At 35.9% G+C, this 27,355-nt stretch overlaps 1 protein-coding gene and 1 long non-coding RNA gene across 2 annotated transcripts; one reads left to right on the forward strand and one right to left on the reverse strand.

Moving 5' to 3' along the window:
* Positions 1-221: 221 nt before the first annotated feature.
* Positions 222-9,379, forward strand: phb2b (prohibitin 2b). The gene is made up of 10 exons (XM_073851996.1): positions 222-309; positions 1,810-1,939; positions 3,526-3,610; positions 4,559-4,638; positions 6,377-6,561; positions 6,690-6,819; positions 6,905-7,008; positions 8,051-8,128; positions 8,379-8,455; positions 8,911-9,379. The coding sequence occupies exons 1-10, from the start codon at positions 289-291 to the stop codon at positions 8,930-8,932; spliced, it is 912 nt and encodes a 303-aa protein (XP_073708097.1). The 5' UTR covers positions 222-288; the 3' UTR covers positions 8,933-9,379.
* Positions 9,380-14,057: 4,678 nt separating this feature from the next.
* Positions 14,058-17,699, reverse strand: LOC141347321 (uncharacterized). Its single transcript, XR_012357326.1, has 2 exons — positions 17,518-17,699; positions 14,058-14,817 (listed from the first exon to the last, which is right to left on the reverse strand). It is a non-coding gene; the product is annotated as an uncharacterized lncRNA (long non-coding RNA).
* Positions 17,700-27,355: the final 9,656 nt, after the last annotated feature.

The raw sequence follows: 27,355 nt of genomic DNA on the forward strand, positions 1-27,355 counted from the left end.
ATGACTAGATGGAATATAAAAAAAATCTAAAACACTTAAGAGGTTGGAAAACTGTTTGTTAATGTAGTTCTTTACGTTAATCACAGAATAAACTACAGCAAATTACTAGAGAACGTTATTTTTTGTTATTTGAAATATATAGACTTGGATATGACCTTGCATACAACTACCTTATAAAACTTGGACGTTCTCTATGTAGTAATGTCAAATAGAGTACTACATTACCCAGAATTCCTTCCGGATGGAGCGGAAGTTATTTGTCACGACCTTGGGGTAGCTCTTGCAAGCATGGCGAATAAAGAGCCTAACGTGAGTATACTATCTTAATTCTTAAGAAAGTTAACCTATAACATTATTATTTTGTAAATGCTAAGTAATGCAAGGAGCAACTTGTTATACACTGTCATATTTAGCTTGGCAACAGAAACCGGAACAGAAAGAGAGTGTTACATTATATGTTGCATGACAGTAGTAACCCTGATCTCATTCACTGAAGCACATTTCAGATTTAACGTGCTTTCAGATCTATTAACAGAGATGTACATTAAAATTCAACTTATTATAAGGAATTTAAATATTGGCGAATTCTCAATAACATGCTTTGATTTTGAAAACCTGTGTTGAAGTCTTGACTTCTGATACCGGCTGCTCTAAAAGCCTGTTGGGCCTTTGACGTTTAATATCATTTGTGACAAATTGGTGTAGGTCTAAAGTTGACATGATACATACTAACTTAGATTATTTGTGTACACAATCAAATTAAAAATTTTAATGCAAGGTTGTCTATCACAGCAACGTTAGCTGCGCTTTCCTGCTCTATAACAGAATGTCCGCTAATAAAGTCAATTCCTAGACAATGTTTAATATTAAAACTTGAATCGGGCAATGTTAAAAAGAAGACAGGAAAATTCTAGACATGATGAATTATACCCATTAAGTGTCAAACGATGGCGCTGTCGTAACATCTAACCCTTTTGGTAAGATCTTGTCTGTGAAGATATACACTACCAGTCAAAAGAACAGTAAGATTTTTACCATTTTTAAAACAAGCCTCTTCTGCTCACCAAGCCTTCATTTATTTGATCCAAAGTACAGCAAAAACAGCAATATTGTGAAATATTTATACTATTTAAAATAACTGCTTTCTATTTCAGTATATTTTAAAATGTAATTTATTCCTGTGATCAAAGCTGCATTTTCAGAATCATTACTCGTCTTCAGTGTCACATGATCCTTCAGAAATCATTCTAACATTTATTTTTTACTTCTTATCAATATTTATGAATTAAATGAATAGAAAGATCCAAAGATCAACATTTATCTGAAATAAAAAGCTTTTGTAACATTATACACTATACCATTCAAAAGCTTTGGAGTCAGTATTTCAGATAAATGCTGTTCTTCTAAACTTTCGTTTCATCAAAGAAACTTGAAAAAATTCTACTGAGCTGTTTTCAACATAGTAATAATAATGTTTTTGTGCAGCAAATCAGAATATTAGAATGATTTGTGAAGGATCATGTGACTTGAGTAATGAGGCTAAAATTTCAGGCTTAAATCACAAAAATAAATTCAATTTTATAATTTATTTAAATAGAAAAAAGTTATTTTAAATAGTAAAAATATTTCACATTTTTTCTGTTTTTGTTGTACTTTGAATCAAATAAATGCAGGCTTGGTGAGCAGAAGAGACCTTTTAAACAACATTACACAATTTTCTGTTCAAAAACGTTTGACTGGTTGTGTATCATATTGGCAATGTAGTTTCCACTGAAAATTATGTTTTTTTTTTTTTTTGTAATCTCACAGAGGTTGCTCCAGAACCTAAAAGATCTCGCCGGACGCATGTCCTCTGGCTCAAAGGGTGCTGGACTTGGACTGAAGTTATTAATTGGAGCAGGTGCCCTTGCTTATGGAGTCAAAGAGGCCACATATACAGGTACATTCAGCATTAAAATAGCGTAAAATGTTACATTTAAAAAGGGGTATTAGAAATAGAGTTCAGATGTCTAGTGAAATGTATTAATGCACTACTATTATGCATTTGTGATCAAGATTTTATTTTGGAAAGAAATCAATACTCTATTACAGCAAGGATGCATTAAATTGATCAAAAGTGAGAGTAAAAACATTTACAATGTTACAAAATATTTATTTCAAAATTTTTATTTTCCTCAACAATATTAAAGCAATTTTTTACATTGCTAATAATAAATTGCAGGGATGCACCGAATGTTTGGCAACAGAAATTATTCGGCCGAAAATAGGGGAAAAAAAGCTCTTTCGGTGCTCGGCGAAAAAGGCCAAATAAATTATACCGAAAAAGGATGTGACACGATCAGATAGAGGCGCGCACTAATGCAGCAATCATGGCGGCAGTGTGGAAGCATTTAAACTCTCAGAGACAGACGCAAAAATCATTACAAGCACCATCAGTGCGAGACTGTTTAGTATCGCATCGCATGTCGCCCATGAGAAGAGAAAGGGGTAGTTGTTGTTGGTGGTTACTGTATGATGACTGAAAATGCGAAATGGCCTTAAACCATTAGTAAATAAACTATGGAACGTTATGTTTTCTAATACATGCATGAGTTGTATTTATTCTGACAGCGCTGCACAAGCTAGTTAGCCAGGGTTCAAAGTCCAAAGCTTGAGGGAAATCTGCTTGATGAGAATTATTCATAAATCTTCTGCTATCAGCAAGAAGTAGTACTGAGGTCTTCTTGCGGGTTTCTGCCAAAATAAAAGTCAACATTCATAAATGTTCGTATTGTAATTTTACTGTTGTTCTGTAAAATAAAATAAAAAAAGTAACACAAAAATAATGGTAACAATCATTACAAAAACTCTATTAATACATTTATTATTTGTTATTTATTTGTACATTAAAAACACATGCCTGATTCAAGAAGGGGGTCTTAAAAATGGCCAACGAATATTATTTTACTAACTTATTAATATTAAGTTAAATTGTGCTTTGTTGGGAAGCTATAATGTCTACTAGAATGTTAAAAATGTTCAGTGTTAAATAAATATTTTTAAATTGTTGATTTGTAATTGATTTTTTTCTTTGAAAAGCAAGACAAAGCTGTAAAAAGCAAATATTGGCTATTTAATTTATGCAATGGTGAAAAATAATATTGGCGAAATACATGAAAAAAAAAAAAAAACGTGTTCGGTAATCGGCCTTCGTTCCAGTGTGTAATTTTTGTTTGGCTTTGGGCAAGAATTTTTTTTTTCGGTGCATCCCTAATAATTTGGCATATTAGAATCGTTTCTGAAGGATTGAGTGACACTGGCTGCTGAAAAAGATCTTTGTCTTTACAGGAATAAATAACATTTAAAAAAAAATTGTAATGATGTTAAAACAAAATTACTGTTTTTACATGAAGTACTGCTTTTGATGAAGTAAATGTAGTCTTGGTGAGCATAACAGACTTTTTTGGACTTTTGAATGATACTACTTTTGAAATAAATATAAAAATGAGAAGACTGGTAATTGCTCACTAATTGTCTTGTTTTTAGTGGAGGGTGGTCAGCGAGCAGTTATCTTTAATAGAATTGGAGGGATGCAGATGGACACAGTCCTTTCTGAGGGTCTCCACTTCAGGTAACTTTTTAATGACTTGTTTAAGAGTTTTCTAGGTAGCGATATACAATAAGGTGTCATTTGAACCATACATTTGTTACACTATTGATTATTCTTTGTTAATATTAGTTAATAAAAATACAGTCTTTAATTTTTTTTTTTTTCATATTACTTCACAGTGCATTAACTAATGTTAACAAACACAACTTGGGATTTTAAAGGGAGAGTTCAACCAAAAATGAAAATTTGATGTTATCTGCTTACCCTCAGGGCATCCAAGATGTAGGTGACTTTGTTTCTTCAGTAGAACACAAATGAAGATTTTTAACTCAAACCTTTGCAGTCTGTCAGTCATATAATAGCAGTCAATGGGATCCACGGCTTTGAGAGTCAAAAAAACATACACAGACAAAACCAAATTAAACCCTGCGGCTCGTGACGATACATTGAGGTGTTAAGACACAAAACAATCAATCTGTGCAAAAAACTGAACAGTATTTCTGTAGTTTTTAATCGGTGTGTTAGGACCTCATTGTATTGTCACGAACCGCAAGGTTTAATTTGGTTTTGTCTGTGTATGTTTTTTTGACTCTTAAAGCTGTGTGTCCCATTGACTGCCATTATATGACTGACAGACTGCAACGCTTTGGGTTAAAAATCTTCATTTGTGTTCTACTGAAGAAACAAAGTCTCCTACATCTTGTATACCCTGGAGGTAAGCAGATAAACATCAGATTTTCATTTTAGGGTGAACTATCCCTTAAATAATGCATTAACTAAAATTAATAAATGCTGTAGAAATAATGTTCATTCTTAGTTCATGTAAACAAATGATAACTTTTTATGCTTGTTTTTCTGTGAAGGCGAACTCTGTATTAATCTCACAATAATTTCAAAAAGGAAAGCTGAAACTTAACTTTAAAAACTAACTAAACTGAGTAATTAACAAAAACGACATTGTTCTTATAGGATACCATGGTTTCAATATCCAATCATATATGATATCAGAGCCAAACCAAGAAAAATATCATCTTTAACAGGAAGCAAAGGTAATTATTTTTCTTTTATTTCATTCTCATGGTCATGCTTTGTTGACTGCCATTTCAACATACAGTTGCAATCAAAATTATTCAACCCACCCCCAGAGACTGCAGTACTTTACAAATGTTTTTTGCTCTTTCTGAAGATCCAGGATTAATTGCATCTACAACAGTTTTCTGGCATATTAAAAAGTGATAATGTCAATATATAATTTAATGTTTTTGGGTTATAGGGTTTTTTAATAACACAGCTATGTCAAAATTATTCAACCCCTATTCAACATTGCTGTTTTAAGACAGTTATTTTTATGGTCAGGAACAAAATTGTCTTAAGCCTTTACAAACTTATTCAAAATGGAATTAGCTTGGGATGTTACACATAGTATACTCTTAGCCCATGCATGTGCTGAAGGTGAGTAGCAAGTCGACAAAGCTCACACAAAATCAATAGAGAAGAAATAGTTTGCTATATTAGAAAGTCTAAAACTACATGAAGATGTCTAAGACATTACAAGTCCCTAGAGACACAGCTGGCAGCCGTATTCCTTAGATTAAAGTGTGTTGAACCAGAAAACCTTTGAGGCTGTTGAACAAAAAAACACAATATCATAAAATGTTTGATCAGATCAACTGAGAAAAACTTGCAATGTACAGCCAAAGACTTGCAAGATGACCCGACGAAAGGAGGAAAAATATCTCAATGCTGTGTACAAGAGGAACACTAGACAAGTGTAGTCTTCATGTTGAGGAATCTTGCTGAATACCACTCTTGACCAAGAAGAACAAAAAGGCTGCCTTGAACATGCCAAAATTCATTTGGATAGGCCTGTGGAGTTCTGGAAGATTGTTTTATGGAGTGATGTGTCCAAACTGGAACTTTTTGGGCGTATGGATCAGAGGAACGTCGGGTGCAAAAAAGACGAAGCTTATAAGCAGAAGAACACCATCTCCATCATCAAACATGGAGGTGGGCCAGTCCTGTTATGGAGTTGTTTTACTGTAGCAGGAAGTGGAAAACATGACCATACAAAGGATATCATTGATTTCTGAAAGTATAAGACCATTTTGGCAAACATTGTGATGCCTTTTGTGCAAAGTCTTAAGCTAATAATCAATGGACTTTCCTGCAGGACAATCATCCTAAATTATACATTCAAATCTACTTAAGCTTGGTTTAGGAATCTGTCATAGAATGTTTTTAAGTGGCCTGTTCAGTTTCCAGATGTAATTCTCATTGAAAATACATGGTTGAATTTGAAGCAAGCAGTGGCAAAGTAAAAAACAAAGATTATCAGTGATCTGAAAGCTTTTTCAGTGGAGGAATGGCCCAAGATTGCAGCAGAAAAGTGACAGAAGCATCTAAGCACTTCCAGGCAGTGTTTATTGGTGGGAGAATAAAAGATTCTACACCAAATTTACTTTCAGGGGTTGAATAATTTTGAACATGAATGTTTAGAGCCAATTCGATTTTTTGTCGTTATTCATCAACTTACGTTCTCAGAATTACTCAAATGTGTATTAATAAACTTTCTTTAATAGTTTACTCATGCCTTTGTTGAATTGTTTTCACAAAATGTTGTTCTCTGCAGCAAAATGTCTTGCAGGTCAAGGGGGTTGAAAAATTTTGATTGCAACTGTAGCTATAAGTTGTTCACCTATTATTTAAATGTGGCAACCAAATCTGTAAGTCTTTTTAAAAGTTGTTATTTTCTTGCATGGATATGTAATGTTCTTGTAATGTTGTCAGACCTGCAGATGGTGAACATTGGATTGCGTGTGCTGTCAAGACCTGTGGCTTCCAACCTTCCTGTGATGTACCAGCACCTGGGGAAGGACTACGATGAGCGTGTGCTGCCGTCCATTGTAAATGAAGTCTTGAAGAGTGTGGTCGCCAAATTTAATGCATCCCAACTAATCACACAAAGAGCCCAGGTTAGTACTCTCTCACAATCCGTTACTCAGTTCTGAAAGCCTTCCACATTTCTAGATATGAATGTCATTTCCAGGATCCACATAAATGATTATATTCTTTTTCTTACTTCGCCACTGATTTCATGCAGGTCTCTTTGCTTATCCGACGGGAGCTTTTTGAGCGTGCTAAGGACTTCAACATTATTCTCGACGATGTGGCCATCACCGAGTTGAGCTTCAGCAAGGAGTACACAGCAGCTGTGGAAGCCAAACAAGTTGGTAGGTAAAACTAGGTTCTTGTGTGCTGTAGCACAAAAAAATGTGCACATAATTACTATAATAAAAAGTGCTTATGGTCTTCCAGCCCAGCAGGAGGCACAAAGAGCTCAGTTCTTTGTGGAGAAAGCAAAACAAGAACAGAGGCAGAAGATCATCCAAGCTGAAGGAGAGGCAGAGGCAGCCAAAATGGTATGAGCTTGTTATAGTTATAGTGTTACTTTTGCCAAACACTCACAAGTATTTAAAATTTTTTTAATGTTTACTATATCATATTGTTAGTATGTTATTATTGTATTTACTGTTGCTGTACATTGCCATTCAAAAGTTTGGGATCAAATCGTTTACTTGATTAAAAATACAGAAAAACAGTAATGTTGTGAAATATTATTGCAATTGAAAAATTTATATTTTAATATACTTAAAAAAAAAAAACATTAAAAAAAAATCAGCATCATTACTTCAGTCTTCAGTGTCACATGATCCTTCAGAAATCATTTTAATATGCTGTTTTATCAATGTTGGAAACAATTGTGCTGCTTAAAATTTTTTTTATAGGAACCTGTGATACTTTTTTCAGGATTCGTTGATGAATAAAATGTTAAAAAAGAACAGCCTTTATTTAAAATGGAAATATTTTATAACAATATGCACTACTGTTTAAAGTTTGGAGTCAGTAAATATTTTTTTATTGTTTTTTTTTTTTTTTTTTGAAAGAAATTAATACTTTTATTCAACAAGGATGTGTTAAACTGATAAAAGTGATGGTAAAGGCTTATAATTTTAGAAAAGATTTTAATTTTGAATAAATGCTGTTCTTTTTAACTTTTTATTCATCAAAGATTCCTGAAAAGAGTATCACAGGTTTCAATTTTTTTTTTAAGCAGCATGACTGTTTCCTAAATAAATAAATCAGCATATTAGAATTATTTCTGAAAGATCATATGACACTGAAGACTAGAGTAATATTAAAATAGAAAACTGTTATTTCAAATTGCAATAATATTTCTTAATATTACTTTTTTCTATATTTTTAATTAAATAAAAGTAACTTTGATAAGCATAAGTGACTAAAACAAACTTTTGAACGGCACTGTAATTATAATTTTTATATTAGCGTAGAATTATATAATGTAAATATTGTTAATGTGAGAAATTATTTTGAGAAAAATATTATGAGAATTATTTTCTCTATAAAAATGAGAATTTGTGTTTGCTCTGTTCTAATTCACAGTTAGGGGAGGCTGTCACAAAAAACCCTGGATACCTTAAACTCAGAAGAATCAGAGCAGCGCAGAACATCGCCAAAACGGTACGTTATTATTCACTTTATTTGATTTGTTCATAATTTCTAATGAGTTTTCCTGATGTAAACGGTGCGCTTTGGAAAAAGGTGTGTTTTCACCCATATAAATATTTAATGTTCACTAGCAGTTCTGCCAAGGTTCAGCCGGTCTTGGATGGCTTTTTTTGGCTTAACATTTATTCAAGTCCTTTTGGAAAAAGCTGAGTGGTTTGATGTCCTTTCTAAAAGCCCTGACCAGATGAAGGTTGTTTTCCAGGTGGCGGCTTCGCAGAACAGAGTTTACCTGAATGCAGATAGCTTGGTTCTGAATCTACAGGACGACTCTTTTAACAAGTAAGAACTGTATAGTTTTATGCCTTATTCATTCCTCCTCAAAAAAGAAAAGGTGGAGTTTTGTTCTTGCTTAAGTAATTATGTTGTGTAAAAATATAGTCACAGACAACAAAACCAGGGGTATATTTGTAGCAATAGCCAAAAATACATTGTATGGGTCAAAATGATCATTTATTCTTTTATGGCAAAAATCATTAGGATATTAAGTACATTTTTGATTACTAATATGCATTGCTAAGAACTTTATTTGGACAAAGGCGATTTTCTTACATTTTCATACAGTTGTATCTTTGCCAAATATTGTCCTATCCTAACAAATCCATACATCAATGGAAAGCTTATTTATTTATTTTTCAGACGATGTATAAATCTCAATTTCTAATTATTGACCCTTATGAGGTTTTGTGGTCCAAGGTCACAATTGTTGTTGACAAAGTCTTCTTTTTGTGTTGCAGCTTGTCTCTCGGAAAAAAGTAACCCATTCAGAAGACACTCTCGTTTCCATTGTCAGAGGTTGTATTACAAGTATCTGTCTGTGTGTCTTTTGAGAAGGCATTTTCTGATTGAGTCTCAAATGAATATGTCAGTCAGTGGAAGACTAAAAACTATCTAATGGTTTAGTCTGGTTCGTCAATGAAATTTGACTCCGCAATTTGTTGGTTATCAAGACACCGCAGTTTTGTATTAATTTTCAGCACTATGAATGAAGGCAACAATGTACTGTATCAGATCATTTAATTGGTTTCAACGTTGATTGCTGTAACCGGAAACGTGTCTTTAAATGATACATTAGATGAGCTCAAGGTTGGCTGGAAAAAAAATAAAATTTCCTTATTTATGGAATGATTTGTCTTTCCTGAAAAATACAAACAAATGTATATGTGACTCTAAATGCCAGCTAATAAAACTACCATTTTCAATCCATTGAAGTTCCTAAAAGCTGCAAGTTTGACAGTTGCCTTGTTGTGTTTGGATTAACCCTGGAATAATTTAATCCTAAAACTGTGTTTTCAGTTAAAAGTAAAAAACTTTTTAGTATTAAACTGGCTTGCCATATAAAAGCATCACTCCACCACCTGTTTCTGGTTACTTTAGCAGTCTAATCCCACTCAGTCTACCTCTCTACTTAACCTTTGCACTGCCTCTTTCCTCCCCCAAAAATGCTGAGCCGTTTGTCAGACTGCACTGCACACGTTACTGTTTTAATAAGGATTGCATAATAAATGCTTGCTTAATCTCTTAGCAAGTTTCTTCTACAAATAGATAAATATGCTTGTCTTGCTCTAAGTATATTGGCCAGGCAGCCGATTAATCAGCTGATGTTTGCCTATAATGAGACTTTCAGCATTGACTATTCACTCTGCCTTCTTGGCTGTTTACTTCAGGTGTCCGCTTAACTCATTTTAGCTCCAAAGTTTACAAATACCCTTGTCAACTGAAAAGTCACACTTTTTAAAATTATTAAATAAATATTTTAAATAGTGTTCATTTAACCTAAGCATGTTTAATGCAGTATGTGCAGCAGTTAAAGGGATAGTTCAACCAAAAATGAACATTTTGTCATGTTATTCCAAACCCGTAAGATCTTCTTCGGAACACAAATTAAGATATTTTTGATGAAATTCAAGAGGTTTCTGACCCTACATAGACAGAACGCCGGCTTCTGGGCCAGCGGCACCACACGCATGCGTTATGGTACTCTTGTGAGTGCAAGATTTTTCTTTGCACACAAAAAGTATTCTCGTAGATTTATAAAATTACCGTTGAAGAGCTAGAAAGCTCTCATATTTAATCTTAAATATCTTAATTTGTGTTCTGAAGATGCACAAAGATTTTATGGGTTTGGAATGACATGCGGGTGAGTAACTATATTAATTGTATATTTTAAATTTTTATACACTGTTCAACCTGACCTCCGGTTAAGATTTTTGCAAGTGAACATGCTAAGCAGATGAGAACTGAGAAGTCGCTGACTGCCTGCATGTTTCAGTGGATAATCAGGGGTTGTGTTAAAGCTCTTATATGACTCTGTGCTGTCTCAGTATAATTAGTTCATATTAAGCCCTTTGTGTACGTGTGGGGATGCAACTACATCAGTATGACACTTGCTAAAAGGCTCCACTAGGTGGCACCCAAACATCCAATACTGCCCTACTTGGTCTCGCATTACATTCAGCTATCGAGATTGCCTGCTAAATAAAACTACAAACGTTTGAGCTCTGGCTCAAGTCAAGTCTGTTCCTGTAGTTTTCATAACACACAGCTGGGTTAAGCGTGACGCCACGTGTGTGTTGCTTCAGGCTTTAAAGCTTGTATTCATCCTTAATGGGCCCCTACACAATAATGTCAGTCTATAATGAAAAGCTCTGTTTGGGGAGAGGGGGTTCGCGCCACATGGTTATTCATGAAGGTGGGCTGTAGGTCAGGCATCTGTGAGCGAAACACGGGCCTCCCTGAAAGCTCCAGTCCAACAACAATCATGTTAAAAACAACCATTTCTGGGTTATTTGACAGCTCAGCACTGGGTAAATATTGGACAGAACACATGCTGGAGGGTTTTTACATGGCTTTTGGGGTTTTGATACATTAACCCATTTGCTGGGTTGTTTTATGACAGTGCTGGGTCAGTCAATCTATTGAAGGTTTTTCATTTTAAAAAATAAAAATGTACTCTTAAGTCTGTTTATAGATATATATATATATATATATATATATATATATATATATATATATATATATATTAGTGGTGGGCCGTTATCGGCGTTAACGTGCTGCGCCATTAATCTATTCTCTAAGTTGGGTTGGGAGCTGGGTCTAAACAACGCAAGCTATGATGACTTTCACCTTGATATTTTAGCGCGGATGATGTATACTAGTCGAATTGCACTGTAGGGGGCGAGAACGAGTTAGGGATGGGCGATACCACTTATTTTGTTTTCGATACAATACCGATATTTTTAAGGCCAGTATCATCGATATCGATACCGATACGATACTTCTAAACTTAATTTTTAAATTATGTAATTATAAAATGTAAAATATGTAATTATGCCCTTTTTTTATAACCTTTTACACTTTATATTTGAAATGCATTTTAACATTTAATATGCAACTAATTAAATTTTATTTTCTACACGTGGTTAAAATATGTTTACTTTAGTGGTAACTACAAAACCTACAGTTGAAAATACTTGGTTTCATAAGGGGCTGCCAGTGACAGGCTGTTGCACACATAAAATACAACATTTTTATTCTGCCAGTGTATAATTTATATTAACGTTACTACAAAACATGATCAATGAACTTTAAGTGTTAATTTAAAGAAATGTAATTGCACTTGTGAAATGCAAATTATGTAAGCTTCAGTTTCAGTTTGTTTATTGAGAAATAGCTCAAACATTTTTTTTATTTTCTGTCCTCTGATAAGCATTGTACAGGGCTGTCGTTCCCAAAAGCATCAATGATTTCTTATGATACTTTTAGGAAACACAGCCCTGTTTGAATGCACTGTCTAAAGGGAGTGAATGCTCTCTGTGATTGATTGGTTCTGTCTTGCATCATTTGCGTGCGTTCAGATGAGTAGGAAAAGTGTTCTATCGTGAACAGTTATTCTCTAACATAGGTTATGCATCCAATTAAATGCACATTGTACTCCTGGTTTTTTGTTAAATAAACAAAATCACTGGTAAATAAAACACACCTTAGTATCGATATTTTCAATTTGAGTATCGATACTTCGATACTCGCATCAGTATCGATATATCGATACTTTAGGATCGATATGCACATCCCTAGAACGAGTCTTCAACTTCTGTGAAATTACCACATCAAATGAGACGTGCAGTTATGAAGCCGCTTCAGGGTAGGTGCGTGTGTTGCTAGACCCTTTTTACAGTGAAAATCTGCAGCCTGTGCCCCAGTAAAATCTCAAATTTGAGTTATAATTTACTTTGATAATCCCGAAATACAGACATTAAACTATATGCAACAACTGAATTGACGCTTCTAAAAGCAACACAGTTTAATGGAAGACTATGCACGCAGATAGGCTATCCATTCCCGTGCGCGTCTGTGTATTTAACGGCAACGCGCACGTCGTGCAGCCTTTTGCGCAGAAGTACTGCGTAAGTTTGTTAGGTAATTATGTTGTAAATGCAATTGTAAAGCAGTTTGTGATGCATTTTGGAAACAGGAGATGAGCGCCTGATCTAATGCGCCACCTGCCCCTTCTCGAAGACTTACTTTTAGTCATTATTTGGGTAGCACACATATTCTGAAAATGCCTTCATCAGAATTCAAATTAGCCATTTTAATCTAGATTAATCTAGATTAATTCCAAGATTTAATCTAGATTAAAAATTTTTATCTATGCCCACCCCTAATATATATATATATAGGACAATAACAGTTTTTTTATTTTTCAAAAATGTTTTATTCAATATCAAGTCAGTCTTTTAATATCATAACATCTTCAAAAGCATTCAGTAAAGGTTTTACAACATGACAGGAGCAGGAACAGCAGCCAATGGGAATCTGTGGGAAGAAAAATGCTATCGGTAGGCTGTCCCAGTTTACGAAATGAGTTAAATTCATAACTTATCTTATATTCATGTTTGAAAATGTACATCAAAACAAACTTGCTTCGTGCCATCCTGTCTGTCTGGATCACTGGATCATTCGCGCTCCTATTGTAGTCGGTGGAGCGCATATAACAGTGAAGTCGCGTTTCAGCTCTGGCCACGCATTTGTTTGGTGGGAGGTGAAAGTTCCATGGTGGCGCCGGCGTGCCGTTCGCTTTGAGTGGAGATCCGTTGAGTGCTGTTGCCGTTGTAGAACGTTAATGTTCCAACAACTATAAAGGATTTGCACTTGTGTCACGTTTTGGACAGTTATACCCGGATGTAAACAACAGCATGGATTGCATGGTGTAGAAGCTGAATCATATAGAGAAGAGCTTAGTAAGCGATATTTTGAGGAATTAAAGTTAATAGGTGGTAAACATACGTACGAGCAGTATCAATTAAGATTTTAGCCTAATATTTTACCTACCTGACCAGAAATTATAAGAGCAAACTTAATTGTTGCCAAGATTCTTGCCCTGGAAATCCTCAGTTTGGTCAACCACAAATGCTTTAGTTTCTTAGACAGTTTTTGCACTCTTCTCCTTTATTTGATATAACTTTTGGCAGTCTGTAGTACTCCAAATGTTTTTCCCAGTCTGACCGATTAGTACAGCCCAAAACATGACAATAATTGATCAATTTCAGCAGCAACAATCAGCAAAATATGCAAATTATACTCGGTTCAGTGGAATTGTTTATGTTCTGTGCCACCAATATGGCCAATTGATGACACATTGTTAAAACACTCTATGTTTAAACAAAAAAAGGAAATATGTAAGATGTTTTCCTATTTCTAATAATTTGATAGGAATACAACATAATACATACTTCAGATTTTCTCTCAGAACAGAACAGAACATAAAATGACCACTGGCTCTGACAAATCGTCATCTTAGAATTATAAGGTTCTGTCTTTTGAGATATTGAGCTTCAAAGTTTTTTGCGTTCAATAGACTTCTGTAGATAGATTTTGTTTTCTAAAAAAAAGGCCCAAAATGTACACAGCTTACAAAAGAAACACAATGTAAATAAGTTGAGCAGCTGAGCTACAGAAAAACTACCTTGTACCTGGGTCAAAACATTAAAAATAGCCCAATATAATGACCCAACAAGCTATAGCATTTTTTAGAGTGCAGAAAAACTACCCAACACCTGGGTAAAATATAAAAATAGACAAATAAAATGACCCAACTGGCAGAACCCAGCATTTGGGTTAAAAAGTAACCCAACATTTTTCATAGTGCTGAAACTACCCAGCACCTGGGTAATTTTTTTTTTTTTTTTTTAAATAACCCAATAAAATGACTCAACAAGCTGAACCCAGCATTTGGGTCAAAACGAATAATCCTTGATTTTTTTAGAGTGCAGAAAAAAATACCCAGCACCTGGGTAAAAATATTAAAAAATAGCCCAATAAAATGATGACCCAACAAGAAAATAACCCAGCATTTATCATAGTGCAGAAAAACTATAGCACCTGGGGTCAAAATATTAAAAATAAGCCAATAAAATGTCCAAACAAGCTGAACCCTGCATTTGTTTTATAGTGCAGAAAAGCTTCCCAGCACCTGGGTAAAAATATAAAAAATAGCACAAAAAAAAATTAATGCAACAAGCTGAACCCAGCATTTATGGGTTCAGCATTAAGATCTGAAGTTGGTACAGTGCTCTCAGGAAAACAGTTTGAGGAGACTCAAGTAAATGTCAGCAGGATTCATGTGTTGAGCAGGTTTCCGATCACTAAAAAACAAAAACAAAACATCTGTGAGCATGTTAATATTAGCAGCATCATACTATTTATTTATATATATATATTATGATTTTGTAGTCATAGACCCACGCATTTGTACAAACGTAAAAAGGACATTTTATATCTGAGAAACTAATAATAATTGTTTATCGTGTTAAACATCCATTCGAGAACACAGTATTACTAATACATATTGTCTAAACATACACTAAGTGTAAACCCATTACATCCTATTGTTGTAAGATACATTAATAACTAAATAAATAATATGATCTTATAGTCATAAACATAAGCATGCTTTGTGTGTATTATAGAATACAAAGAAACTAGGCCATAATAGGGTTGTGCCGATAGACGATAGTATCGTGTATCGACGATAGTCAAAGATATCGCCTGTTGCTGATGCCTTTGACGATAGTAAGACGATTATTATTATTATTATTATTATTATTATTATTATGCGTCAAAAAGGCACCTAACTTTAGCGATGCGGCGCGGAGAGTCGGTTCTAGGATGCCTCAGAAACTTGCCGCGGTATAAACGTGCAGTGAAAATGGGTAAGAGATTTATTCATCATACAGTGTACACTGAAAAAAATGATTCTGGCCCCAATTAAATTAAGCATAATTCAGTTTTTCACACTTTATTCTCATTGGTGAGATTATGTGATGACAAGCACGACGTGTGCTGCATGTTTTTTCTTAAAAAAGTTCCTGTATGGAATCAATCTTTATATCGAATATGTAATGTTCAAACAAAACATTAATGATGAAAATGAAGATTATGCGATATGGTAAATAATATATATTCTTATTGTATAAGAGTTAAAGTTTGGGGGGAAAAAAATGGTCAACCAGAGGCCGTTTTTTTAATGGATGCTGTGAGAGGCTTCACTACACTGAATAAACTGCTTATATTTGAAAAATGTCCTATAGCTAACTACAAAACCAAGATGCAAATAATAAACGTCATATTGCATTACATTAAAGTAACTCACATACTTGATATGATCAACAAAAAAAAGCAAAACGATTGTATAGAATAAATGATAGGGTAACTTTTTTTCTTTTATTTATTTATCTTATGTAGTTTCATTTCTTCTTTTTCTTTATTCCTTTTTTTGTGTATGTTTGGAATACAGTTTCATCCTCTATAAGTGTCCGACTTGACGGCCGTCTCTTTACTCCTCCCCCGACTGCAAGCGGCTGCTCTCGCCAGCCGGCGGCAGGCTAGTGTAGTGCATCTCGAACGCACCTAGAATCTCGATGCGGCGCGGACGCGCCTGGAAAAAATAGAGCGCGTCGCACCGCGTGCGCGTCACGACCGCGCCGCTTCCATTATGCGCGCGCAAGCCGCGCATCTACATTTGAAATAACGAACTTGAGCGCGCAAAAGACGCTACATGTGAACGGCCCCTAAAATGGCCAAACAGGCATTTCTTAGAGTGCAGAAATACTACCCATCACCTGGGTCAAAATATTAAAAACAACCCAACAAGCGGAACCCAGCATTTGGGTTAAAAAAACAACCCAGAATTTTTTAGAGTGCAGAAAAACTACCCAGCACCTAGTTCAAAATATTAAAAATAACTAAATAACATGACCCAACAAGCTGAACCCAGCATTTAGGTAAAAAAAAAAATAACCCAGCATTTTTCATTGTGCAGAAAAACTACCTAGCATCTGGGTCGAAATATTTAAAATAACCCTATAAAATGACCCAACAAGCTGAACCCAGCATTTGGGTTAAAAAATAACCCAGCATTATTAGAGGGCAGAAAACTACCCATCACCTGGGTAAAAATATTTTTAAAAAATTGCTCAATAAAATTATCCAACAGGCTGAACCCAGCATTTTTAGAGTATAGGCCAAGACTTCTGAGTGTAAATTGTCTGATTAAAAGTTGTTGGAACACTTTAAATGATTCAAAAATATGCATTTATATGTAAATACCAACATTTTGTTTGTTTTTCAAAATTTTAATTTAATGCACTCCACTGGACAAGAACAGTGAAACACCTGCGTGAATAAGCTGAATGTTAATTGGGGGAATGTTCTGGCTGCGGCAGTGGATTTTTTAACATAGCTTGTTTGCACCCTCCCTTCCCTACACACACACACACTGCAAAAAAAGACGGCAAGCCCATTGCTCAGTTGGTGTGTCTCCATGGCAACACTGACCTCATGCTGTGACAGGCAATCTGGGCCGGTTGCTATGGTGAGCCGTTGTGACATCAAACCTGAGCCCCTGTTGCCATGGCACCACACCTACTGGCTCAGCAGCTATTTCTGTGTGATGTCTGGAGCCAACAGGCAACGGAGGTACAATGTACCATTTCCATGCACAATGCTTATTCCTTTGTTCTCATGCTGTTTTATGCAATTCCGCCATTGGATCTGAGATGTCAAGCACATATTATCTATCACTGTAAACATCTCTTCACTGTGCCTAGTGATGAAAACATTTATTTACGACCTGGATGTCTTCGAGTAAATCATGGCTTTCAAGGACAAATTAAGAATTATGTACGACATATTTAATCTAAAGATGGCGCTCTAGGTCAACTAATCCCCATCTCCTGCTGAGCATCGACACAATTTGCATTTCATTTAGGTTTTTTGCATACTTCTTACTAATAATTGCACTTGCATCATATCACAAATTGAATTATGATAATTTAATGGCATACCCTGCTAGTGTACGAGGGTTCACTGTGTCTCTAGGACAGATCGTGGGTGCCGCCCATGCTTGTTCGACGTCTCGTGGCTCATTAAAGGTGTGTGTAGGGTCCCTCATGGCAGAGGTGTTGGGTACCGCAAAGGCCCCTCACCCATCTTCATTATGGGTGATAAATGTGAACAAGGGCCTCCATAACAGCTCCGCCCAGCTTGCTTCTCCCCTCCCTTCTCTCTTTTTCTTTCCACCCTTCCCCCCTTCGCTCTCACTTTGTTGCTCCCGCCTTCCTTATTGTGTGTACTCACCGATAAGCCTGATACAGTTGAGATTTATTTGTGTTTTAAGTTGCAGTTACTCTAGATCCGCTGGCTGTCATTTTTCATCCTGATTTGTTCACCTCCTGTTAGAGTTCAACAGAAACCACATCTGTATAGTAAGCGCAATATTTTACTGAGCAAACCAACTAACCTTCCCCCTCTCCTTCTCTGTAGTCTTTAAAGTGCTAAGTGACATTGGGGAATTGTGTCCTAGTTTGACATGCATCATGTGTAAGACAGTCTGCACACATCATCTGATGCCCTTCAGTTTGATAATGAACCTGATAATGAACACCACTGGGTCCAACCTAGACCGGTGCTGGAAGGAAATCACTTACAGAGTAGAAAGAAAAAACAAAAGAAGCTTTATTGCTGAATTTGATCTCATTTGTTAGTGTTTGTTTCCATTTATGTAATGTTGTTGATTATATCGCTAGCTACTAGAAGGTGATCTCTCTTGACACTTTTGTAGGAAAAATGACTAAGTGACTAAGTGGTAAAGGCTTGTTTTCTGTTTTGCAGTAACATTTTCCCTTCTCACACTAGTAAATGAATGCAGGATGGTTTTTGCATACGTAAGGCTACACACTAATACAAATGCGTCTGAAAAAGATGCAGTGCAACGGGTCAAAAGAAGTCTGTCTAGCATATGTTTACATGAAAAAAAAAATTAAAAACTTAAGGTGCTTTTTGGTGACTATGTAAACGCACATTAAACATCTTTTGTTTTTTCAACATCTTTCACATACGCAGAATTTTAAAGGGATAGTGCACCCGAAAATTTAAATTCTGTCAATAATTACTCATCCTCATGTTGTTCCAAACTTGTAAGACCTTTGTTCATCTTCAGAACACAATTTAGGATATTTTTGATGAAATCCGAGAGCTTTCTGAACCTGCAGCAATGCAACTGACACGGTCAAGGCTAAGAAAGGTAGTAAAGACATTGATAAAATAGTTTGTGACATCTAGGGTTGCATCGATCCTTTTGAAAAAATGGTATCGTTGCATCCCTAGTGACATCATTGGTTCAACCGTAATGTTATGAAGCTATAAGAATTTTTTTGTGCTCAAAGAAAAGAAAAATAACTTTATTGAACAATTTCTTCTCTTCAGTGTCAGCCTTCGACGCTTGTTAAAGGAGAAGTCCGGTGTGATATTGACTCAAAGTGTAATGAATCATGATACCGAGTGTGAACTTACCTTTCATAGCTCATCTCGGCTTGTCCCCTCGACTCCGAAATCTGGCACTAGTTAGTCGATGCTAACAACAGGTTGTCTTTGAGGGTGCATCGGGCATCGGACTAGCCACCCTGCTGAAAAAACCAGCATATGCTGGTTAGGTATGTTTTGGTGCTGGGATGCTGGTTTTAGCTGGTTAATGCTGGTCCTTTGCTGGTTTATGCTGGTCATGTTGCTGGTCAAGGACCAGCATAAACCAGCAAAGGACCAGCATTAACCAGCAACATGACCAGCATAAACCAGCAAAAACCAGCAAGGGACCAGCATAAACCAGCAAAGGACCAGCATATACCAGCTAAAACCAGCATCCCAGCACCAAAACATACCTAACCAGCATATGCTGGTTTTTTCAGCAGGGCATGTAAATAAATCACTGTTTTACACCATTTACGAGGCACAAAGTAGCTCCACACTTCATTGGTAGACTTCCAAGGGCCCTGACATTTAAAACGAGACATTGAGAACTTTGAAAAAGCACTGGTAGTTTATTTGCAAGAAGATTTATACAGACAGTCCCTTCAGGAAATTTACCGTTCACGGCCATCTTGAATTTAGTCACGATAAGTCGAGTGACGAGCAGGAAGGAAACTAAACTACTACTTCATAAAACTCAGTAGCTTCATCGTCCGACATCCTTGCAATTGCCAACTGTCTGCACTAACTCTAGTCCAAAAGTAACACGAGTACTCACATGACTTATCAGGTTGTAGTTTCCTGGTCCTGGTTTCATGGTACTATCGTGAAAGTGTGGCAAAGTGTGACTTTTTGCACACAAAAAGTATTCTCGCAGCTTCATAACATTAAGGTTGAACCATAGACTATTTTAATGATGTCCTTACTACCTTTCTGGGCCTTGAACGTGTCAGTTGCATTGCTGTCTATGCAGGGTCAGAAAGCTCTCAGATTTCATCAAAAATATCTTAATTTCTTAATAAAAATAAACGAAGGTCTTACAGGTTTAAAACGACATGAGGGTGAATTTTCATTTTTGGGTGAACTATCCCTTTAAGAAGAAGTTTAGTTTTTGATATTCAGCACAGCTTATCAAATCCAGTTTTGTAACAGCTTTAAATATTTGTACACTATAAGCACAGTCATAGCAAAAAAATAGCAGGCAAAAAGGTCCATTGCCCATTTTCAACAGAGGGTTTACACTTATGTCACGATTTGGTCAGTTACGCAGATGTGCGGCTTTACTGGAGATACTCGGATGTAAACAACAGCATGGATTGCATGGTTAATATACTACAGAATATGTTGTTCGGCTAATTTATGCTGTCTAAACCATGGAAAAACTATGTAGAAGCTGCTATATAGTAAGCAGGAAAGGGCAGTATATTTTGACAAACTAAAGTTAATAGGTGGTAAAGATATGTACAAGCATTATTTAAAGTAAGATATTAGCCTTATACTTCACCTACCTGACTGGAAATGATAAGAACAAACAGGAATGTTGCCCTGGAAATCCTGGTTCAGTTTGGCCAACCACAAATGCCTTTTGTTCCTCAGACAGTTTTTGCACTCTTCTCCTTGATATGGCAGTCTATAGTACGCCAAATATTTCTGAGTCTGACCAATTAGTACAGCCCAAAACATGACAATAATTTACCATTTCAGCCACAAAAATCTGCGAAATATGCAAGTTTCATTCGGTTCAGTTGCATTGTGTTCGTGCCGCCAATATAGCCGATTAATAACGCGCCATGAAAACACTCTATTACAGATTCTGCAGAATTCAATTGAGAATTTTGCCATATTAAGGTAAACGTGACTGATATTATACAATTCATAAATATGATTTTCAAATTTATTATCGCTTACAATCCTCGGTACACAAAAAGTCCTCCATCTGCCTTGAGTTTGGCATGGCTATTTTGAGGACTTCACCTATGCACAGTAGCTCTTTGATGTGTTAGAGCAGTGGAGTTTCCTGTTTTTATGTGGTCGGCCTTCCTGTGGTGGGGGTGAGGAAGTATACCTCAGGTGACCTGCTGCAACACCAGTATATGTTTACCCTGTCACTTAATTTCCAACCCATTTCTCCCGTTCACCTTGTTGGCCCCTTCTTTATTCCCAACGGAACATTTTGCTTACAACACCACATTAAAAGATGATAACCTTCTAACATCAAACCTCACTTAAAAAAAGTATGTAAGGAAAGTGTACATATGTTTATATTTGAAAAAAGAAAGAAAAAAAGATTAAAGAAAAAACTTTTTTTTTTAGATATGATATCATTACATAAGCTTACATAACTTTCCATTCATAGCAAGCAGACATTCTTTATGGAAGTTTACACTTATTACATGTTCATTGGGTGGAGTGCGGCTCCTATTGTTTCATTTGATCATGGTTGTCCAGTAAGTATATAAATATTCTGCAGTGTTTGGAAACCACTCAACAAGAGTTGTTGTCAGGTTGTGTCTGTTGTGTTAGTCTGTGAGCATTTCTCCCATGAGGATTGGTTTTGTTTAGGCAGCGTCGTCATATTCAGAGGTTCACAGGAGTGTGGTCATCAATCATGCTGTCTGTAGGAGGTGCCGCTCTCCTTTAACATCGGCCCTAACGTGCCCACAGTTATCAGCAGAACTCACTCATTCAGACTTTCCTACTCTCTTCACCACTGGCTTTTGTCAATCACTTTTTAATCGTCTTCTTATAGATGAGGTGTGTCTTTTTATCTAATATGGATTTGAAATACATTAAAGAACATTTTCAGGGTTGGTGATAAATACATTGTAAAAGCAGTATTAGCATTTAAAATCAGGCCTAATCTAATTGAAAGGAGTACCCATAAAAAAGGCTTTACCCATTATTCTTGTAAGTTTTCATGTCATTCGTGATAAATAATATTTATCTACTGTCTAAGTATGTATTGCATTTGATGAATTACTTCTGAACTTGAACCAATTCCTATATTTACAAGGTGACAAATTTGTCTCACTTGTACGATTTTATATGATTTGTCTAGACCCAAGTGACAGGTAATTTTAGGGGCGGGGTTAGGGGTAGGTCATTCATACGAATTCATACGAATAGAGTGTTTTCGCAATGCGTCATCAGTCGGCTATATTGGCGGCACTGAACGTAAACAGTGCCACTGAACCGAATGAAACTCACAGATTTTGCTGATCATTGCTGCTGAAAATGTTCAATTATTGTCATGTTTTGGGCTGTACTAATCGGTCAGACCGGGAAAAACATTTGGAGTACTATAGACTGCCAAAAGTATAACAAATCAAAGAGCAGAGTGCAAAAATTGTCTGAGAAACAAAAGGCTTTTGTGGTTGGCCAAACTAAACCAGGATTTCCAGGGCAAGAATCTTGACATTCGTGTTTGTTCTTATCATTTCCGGTCAGGTAGATGAAAGTTTTGGCTATTATCTTAATTAATATTGCTTGTACGTATCTTTACCACCTATTAACTTTAGCTTTAGCAAAATATTGTGGCTTTCCTGCTTACTAAGCCCTTCTCTATATGATTTAACAGCTTCCACATGTTTTATCCATGGTTTAGGCAGCATAAATTGGCAGAACATTGTATTTAGTAGTACATTAACCGTGCAATCCATGCTGTTGTTTACATACGAGTATCTCCAATATGGCCGCGCAACCCTGTAACTGACCAAACCGTGACACAAGTGCAAATGCTCTATTGCAGGGGTTTTCAAACCTGTCCTGGAGCCTCCCCTGCCCTGCACATTTTGCTTGTCTCTCTCATCTAATACACCTGATTCAAATCATCAGCTCATTAGTAGAGACTGCAAGACCTGAATTGGGTGTGCCTAATAAGGGAGACATACAAAATGTGCAGGGCAGGGGAGGCTCCAGGACAGGTTTGAAAACCCCTGCTCTATTGGGAAACTTGTAAAATACGTATGATTTAGCAAAAATCGCACTAATTTGTAAGAGTGAGGTCGTACATATTCGTAACCTCATAAAATATATATGAATCGCCAGATAATACATTCTCTATGTGGGCATTATCACCTTACCTGTGATGTCTGCCTTATCCATGTTGTTACATGGCTATTTAAAACCATTATGGTAAGTAAAATAAAAAATAAGCTAAAATAAAATATAAGTATTAAATGAAAAACTAATTAAAATTAGAAATGTTGCATTGTCAATAATAAAATAATAAAATAATACAAATGATATAAATCATATACAATAATGTAAACTTAAATTAAAATAAAAACTATAATTTAAGAATGAATTATTCAAAATGTTAATAAATACTATCTTTAATAAATTAATAATTTTATAATATTATATAAATAATATTAAAATAACACTGGTCATCTCCAGGTATTTTTGTCTTACTGTTTTAATGCTCTTAAAGGCTCATTTCACATTTTTTGCATACATTTTACTGCAGAAGCTGGTATATTGCAGATGTAGGAATTGTGTTTTTATAAAAAATAAAAAGAAACAAAGTTGTTCCCTTTGCAATTTAGTAACTCATGCAAGGTTTCAGAGAAAAACAGTGACGTTAATTGATGGCCAAAGCACATATGAATTCCATTCCAAAAGACTTTTTGTTGTTTTTGATCATTTGTAATCAGTGTGAAAGAATTTGGACGCTATCTGCAGGAACGTTCTGTGCATGTTTGTAAATCTCACATTGCTGTTGACAGAAAAATGAGCCAGTCTGCCGCAAAACAGAACCAAGTGTGTATGATCAGTCTTACATTGTTACAAAACCATTCAGCACAGTGCAGAATCTGTCATAAAAATGTCACAAGGACATTGACTGATTTCTAAAATCCCACTCCAGGCATGGTTTGGATGTTCTAATATCTCTCGTTCGGTGAGGACAAAAAAAAAAAGTTCTTCTGCCAAGCAACCCATGCACAACAGCAGCAGATGTGGTTCAGATTTTCACCCTCTGGTTCTACTGTACAATCTGCAGCCTTATGGATCTTCTAAAGCCCCAGTGCACTAAACCCTCTTTGTATCTAACAGACTGGAAAGACTCGTTATTTAAGAGTCGCTTGTTCGTGACACATTTGAACAAACAATAACGGGCTGTTGCAATTCGCAAGTGCATTTTTCTAAGTACTCCTGATCAGTGGAATCATTCTTCAGGCTTGTAAATGTTCTCATTCCTCCCCCTCTCTGTTCTGCATTGGTATCTCCCACTCACATTGCAAAAGGCTGGAAATTTTGCACACTGCAACCTTTCTGTCGGTGAACATGAATATTTATTCATTGTTTGCATTTGCCCTCTCTGCCTCCCCCTCTCTCTGCCCTCCCTCTCTGTCTGTCAAACTTCCCATTTTCTGCCATTTCTCTTTCATCTTCCTCGCCATTGTTATCTCGCCTTCTCATTTGTCAGGGATTATATCTTGTCCCTACCAACACATACTGTACAGAAAAGGCAGGTATGGTATCAGGCCCTCCGTCAATACAGAAACTGCTTAATGTTTTGGTCAAAGTAGACGCTTCTAAAAGTTCTAAAGTCCACCTTAAGCTGAATGTTACCACATTCTCACACAGTTTTGTCTTTAAAGGGGGCGTTCTCTCAGTTTTAGGTTTTTACATACCTGTCAGTAGATGTCTGCAGGGGGAATTCCACATGCTCCATGCTTCACCTCTGTTGCCCGAGAAAGTGTGGCAGTGCAGACATTCATCTGTAGCCATAACAAAGTCTTAGTCAGAACAAAAGAATTTTAATGGGGTAATGTGAGGTTGGATGGGTCTGTGTTAAATGTGAGGTAGAAGCCCTATTTTTATAGGGATCTTATCACTAGCCACTGTGTGATGAGGAAACCTGATCATTTTTCTGTACAGTGCTGGTGCCTCCAGGCAAACCGTATGCCTAAAATAAAGGTTTTCCAGCTAATGTGGCTTCTGATGAATTGCTGTTGTAATAAATGGGGTGTGGGTTTCAATGCTATTTTGTAATATCTTGACACCTTAAATGATACATGTATTTTGTGATGGATGTTATTTTGAAACTCTTTCAAGTCTTAGATCCTATTGATGTACTTATTAGGCTGGAAATTGGATTTTAGGTTATAAATGAATGTTAATCAAATTTCTGCACTAAAAGGCCCCTCTAAAAGCTTGATGAGTGGCTCTCTTTCTGCCCTTCAGCATTATCTCGCTGATTTCTTTTATCAGCTGTACGTAGCTTCATCTTGCTGCATGCATAGGCTACAATCATTCAGGTTTTGAATGATCTCTTGACTAGATTATCGCTACTCGTTCCTCATTGGTCTGCTGTCATTACCCTTTGAGTGCATCCATAATGGTGTAGCCCAATTTTGGCTTTCACGGCTCCCCAAATCAGATTCACAGTGGTGTTGTTGGGCTGCAAGGCCATCAACAACCTTGGCCCTTGCATTTTATGATCCAGCTATACCGAAAACTAATTTGCTTGTTCACAAAAAAACAAACAAACATGCAATTTATTCTGTCCAGTGAAAGAGGATGATATCCGGGGCTGTTGTTAAAGGAGTAGTTCACTTTCAGAACAAAAATTTACAGATAATATACTCACCCCTTGTCATCCAAGATGTTCATGTCTTTCTTTCTTCAGTCGTAAAGAAATGATGTTTCTTGAGGAAAACATTTCAGGATTTCTCTCCATATAATGGACTTCTATGGTGCCCCCGAGTTTGAACTTTCAAAATGCAGTTTAAATGCAGCTTCAAAGGGCTCTAAATGATCCAAGGAAGAAGGGTTTTATCTAGCAAAACGATTGGTTATTTTCTAACAACATTTACAATTTATATACTTTTTAATCTCTACACAGAGTACACACAGAGCTAGACAAAATGAGCATTTGTGGTTAAAAAGTGTATAAATTGTAATTTTTTTCTACAAAATAACCTACCATTTTGCTAGACCCTTCTTTCCTCGGCTGTGACCGTTCAGAGCCCTTTGAAGGTGCATTTTGGAAGTTCAAACTCGGGGGCACCATAGAAGTCCATTATATGGAGAGAAATCCTGATTTTTTTTCCTCAAAAAACATAATTTCCTTACGACTGAAGAAAGAAAGACATGAACATCTTGGATGACGAGGGGGTGAGTACATTATCTTTAAATTTTTGCTCTGAAAGTGAACTACTCCATTAAGCTCTATAAAACTCTGAAAATTCTGTCATTAATTATTTACCCTCATGTCGTTCCAAACCCATAAGATCTTCATTCGTCAGCAAGGGTTCTACCACATTCAACACTCTTAAAAATAGGTTCAAATTTGAAAGGTTCTTCACAGCGATTCTATAAAAGAACCATTTTTGGTTCCAAAAAGAACCATTCAGTCAAAAGTTCGGTAAAGAACCATCTTTTTCTTACCTTTTTATAATCTGAACCTTCTTTCGCCACAAAGAACCTTTTGTGAAACAGAAAGGTTCTTCAGATGTTAAAGGTTCTTTATGGAACCATTTAGACAAAAAAGGTTGTTCTATGGCATCATGAAGAACCTTTATTTTTAAGAATGAAGGTCCAGAAATGTACCAAGAACATCAACAAAATAGTCCATGTCACATCAGTAGTACTCTCCAAAATGGCGCTAGGGTGATGAGGAAGAGAAGAATTGTTGAATAAAGTTGTTATTTTAGTGTTTTTGTGCAACAAGAAGTATTCTTGTAGCTTCATAAAATTATAGTTGAAACACTGATATCACATGGACTATTTTGTCAATGTTCTTGGTACATTTCTGTGAATGTGGTATGACCCTTGCTGTCTATGGAGGGTCAGAGAGCTCTTGGATTTCATCAGAAATATCTTAATTTTTGTTCTGAAGATGAACGAAAGTCTTACGGGTTTGGAACAACATTAGGGTGAGTAATTAATGACAGAATTTCCCTTTTTTGTAAAACTATCCTAGTAAATTTTTTAAAATGGAACACATTTTTTAAACACCACCTTGCTTTATTTTCTTTGGCCATTAACTAGCCAACACAAGTACAGAATTAGGTTATTGTGATTTAAACGTGAATTTACGTTTGTCACAAGGAAGGCATTTGCTCATTCAAAAATTGTATTTAAAATTCAACATTTGATCCATGCCATTCAATTGACTTACTAACTAGTAAAAACTACAGGCCTAAAAAAACATTTGTGAAATATTTCCTTGAATAAACTGTTGGCAAAGTTGAGAAAAGGACTACTACGCCTATCTGACCACACCTTGCTAGCCAAACCTAACCTTATCCTATTTTAAATACACACTCTGTGTTATTATAGATGTCATGTTTGCACTGGCACCTCATTACTTTAGGTATTGTTTGCTCTCGTTTTTTATGGTCATGCACTTCTGTAATAAAGCGTATGTGA

The sequence above is a fragment of the Garra rufa genome, chromosome 12, assembly GCF_049309525.1.
Source record: "Garra rufa chromosome 12, GarRuf1.0, whole genome shotgun sequence".
In the NCBI taxonomy this organism is placed as follows: domain Eukaryota; kingdom Metazoa; phylum Chordata; class Actinopteri; order Cypriniformes; family Cyprinidae; genus Garra; species Garra rufa.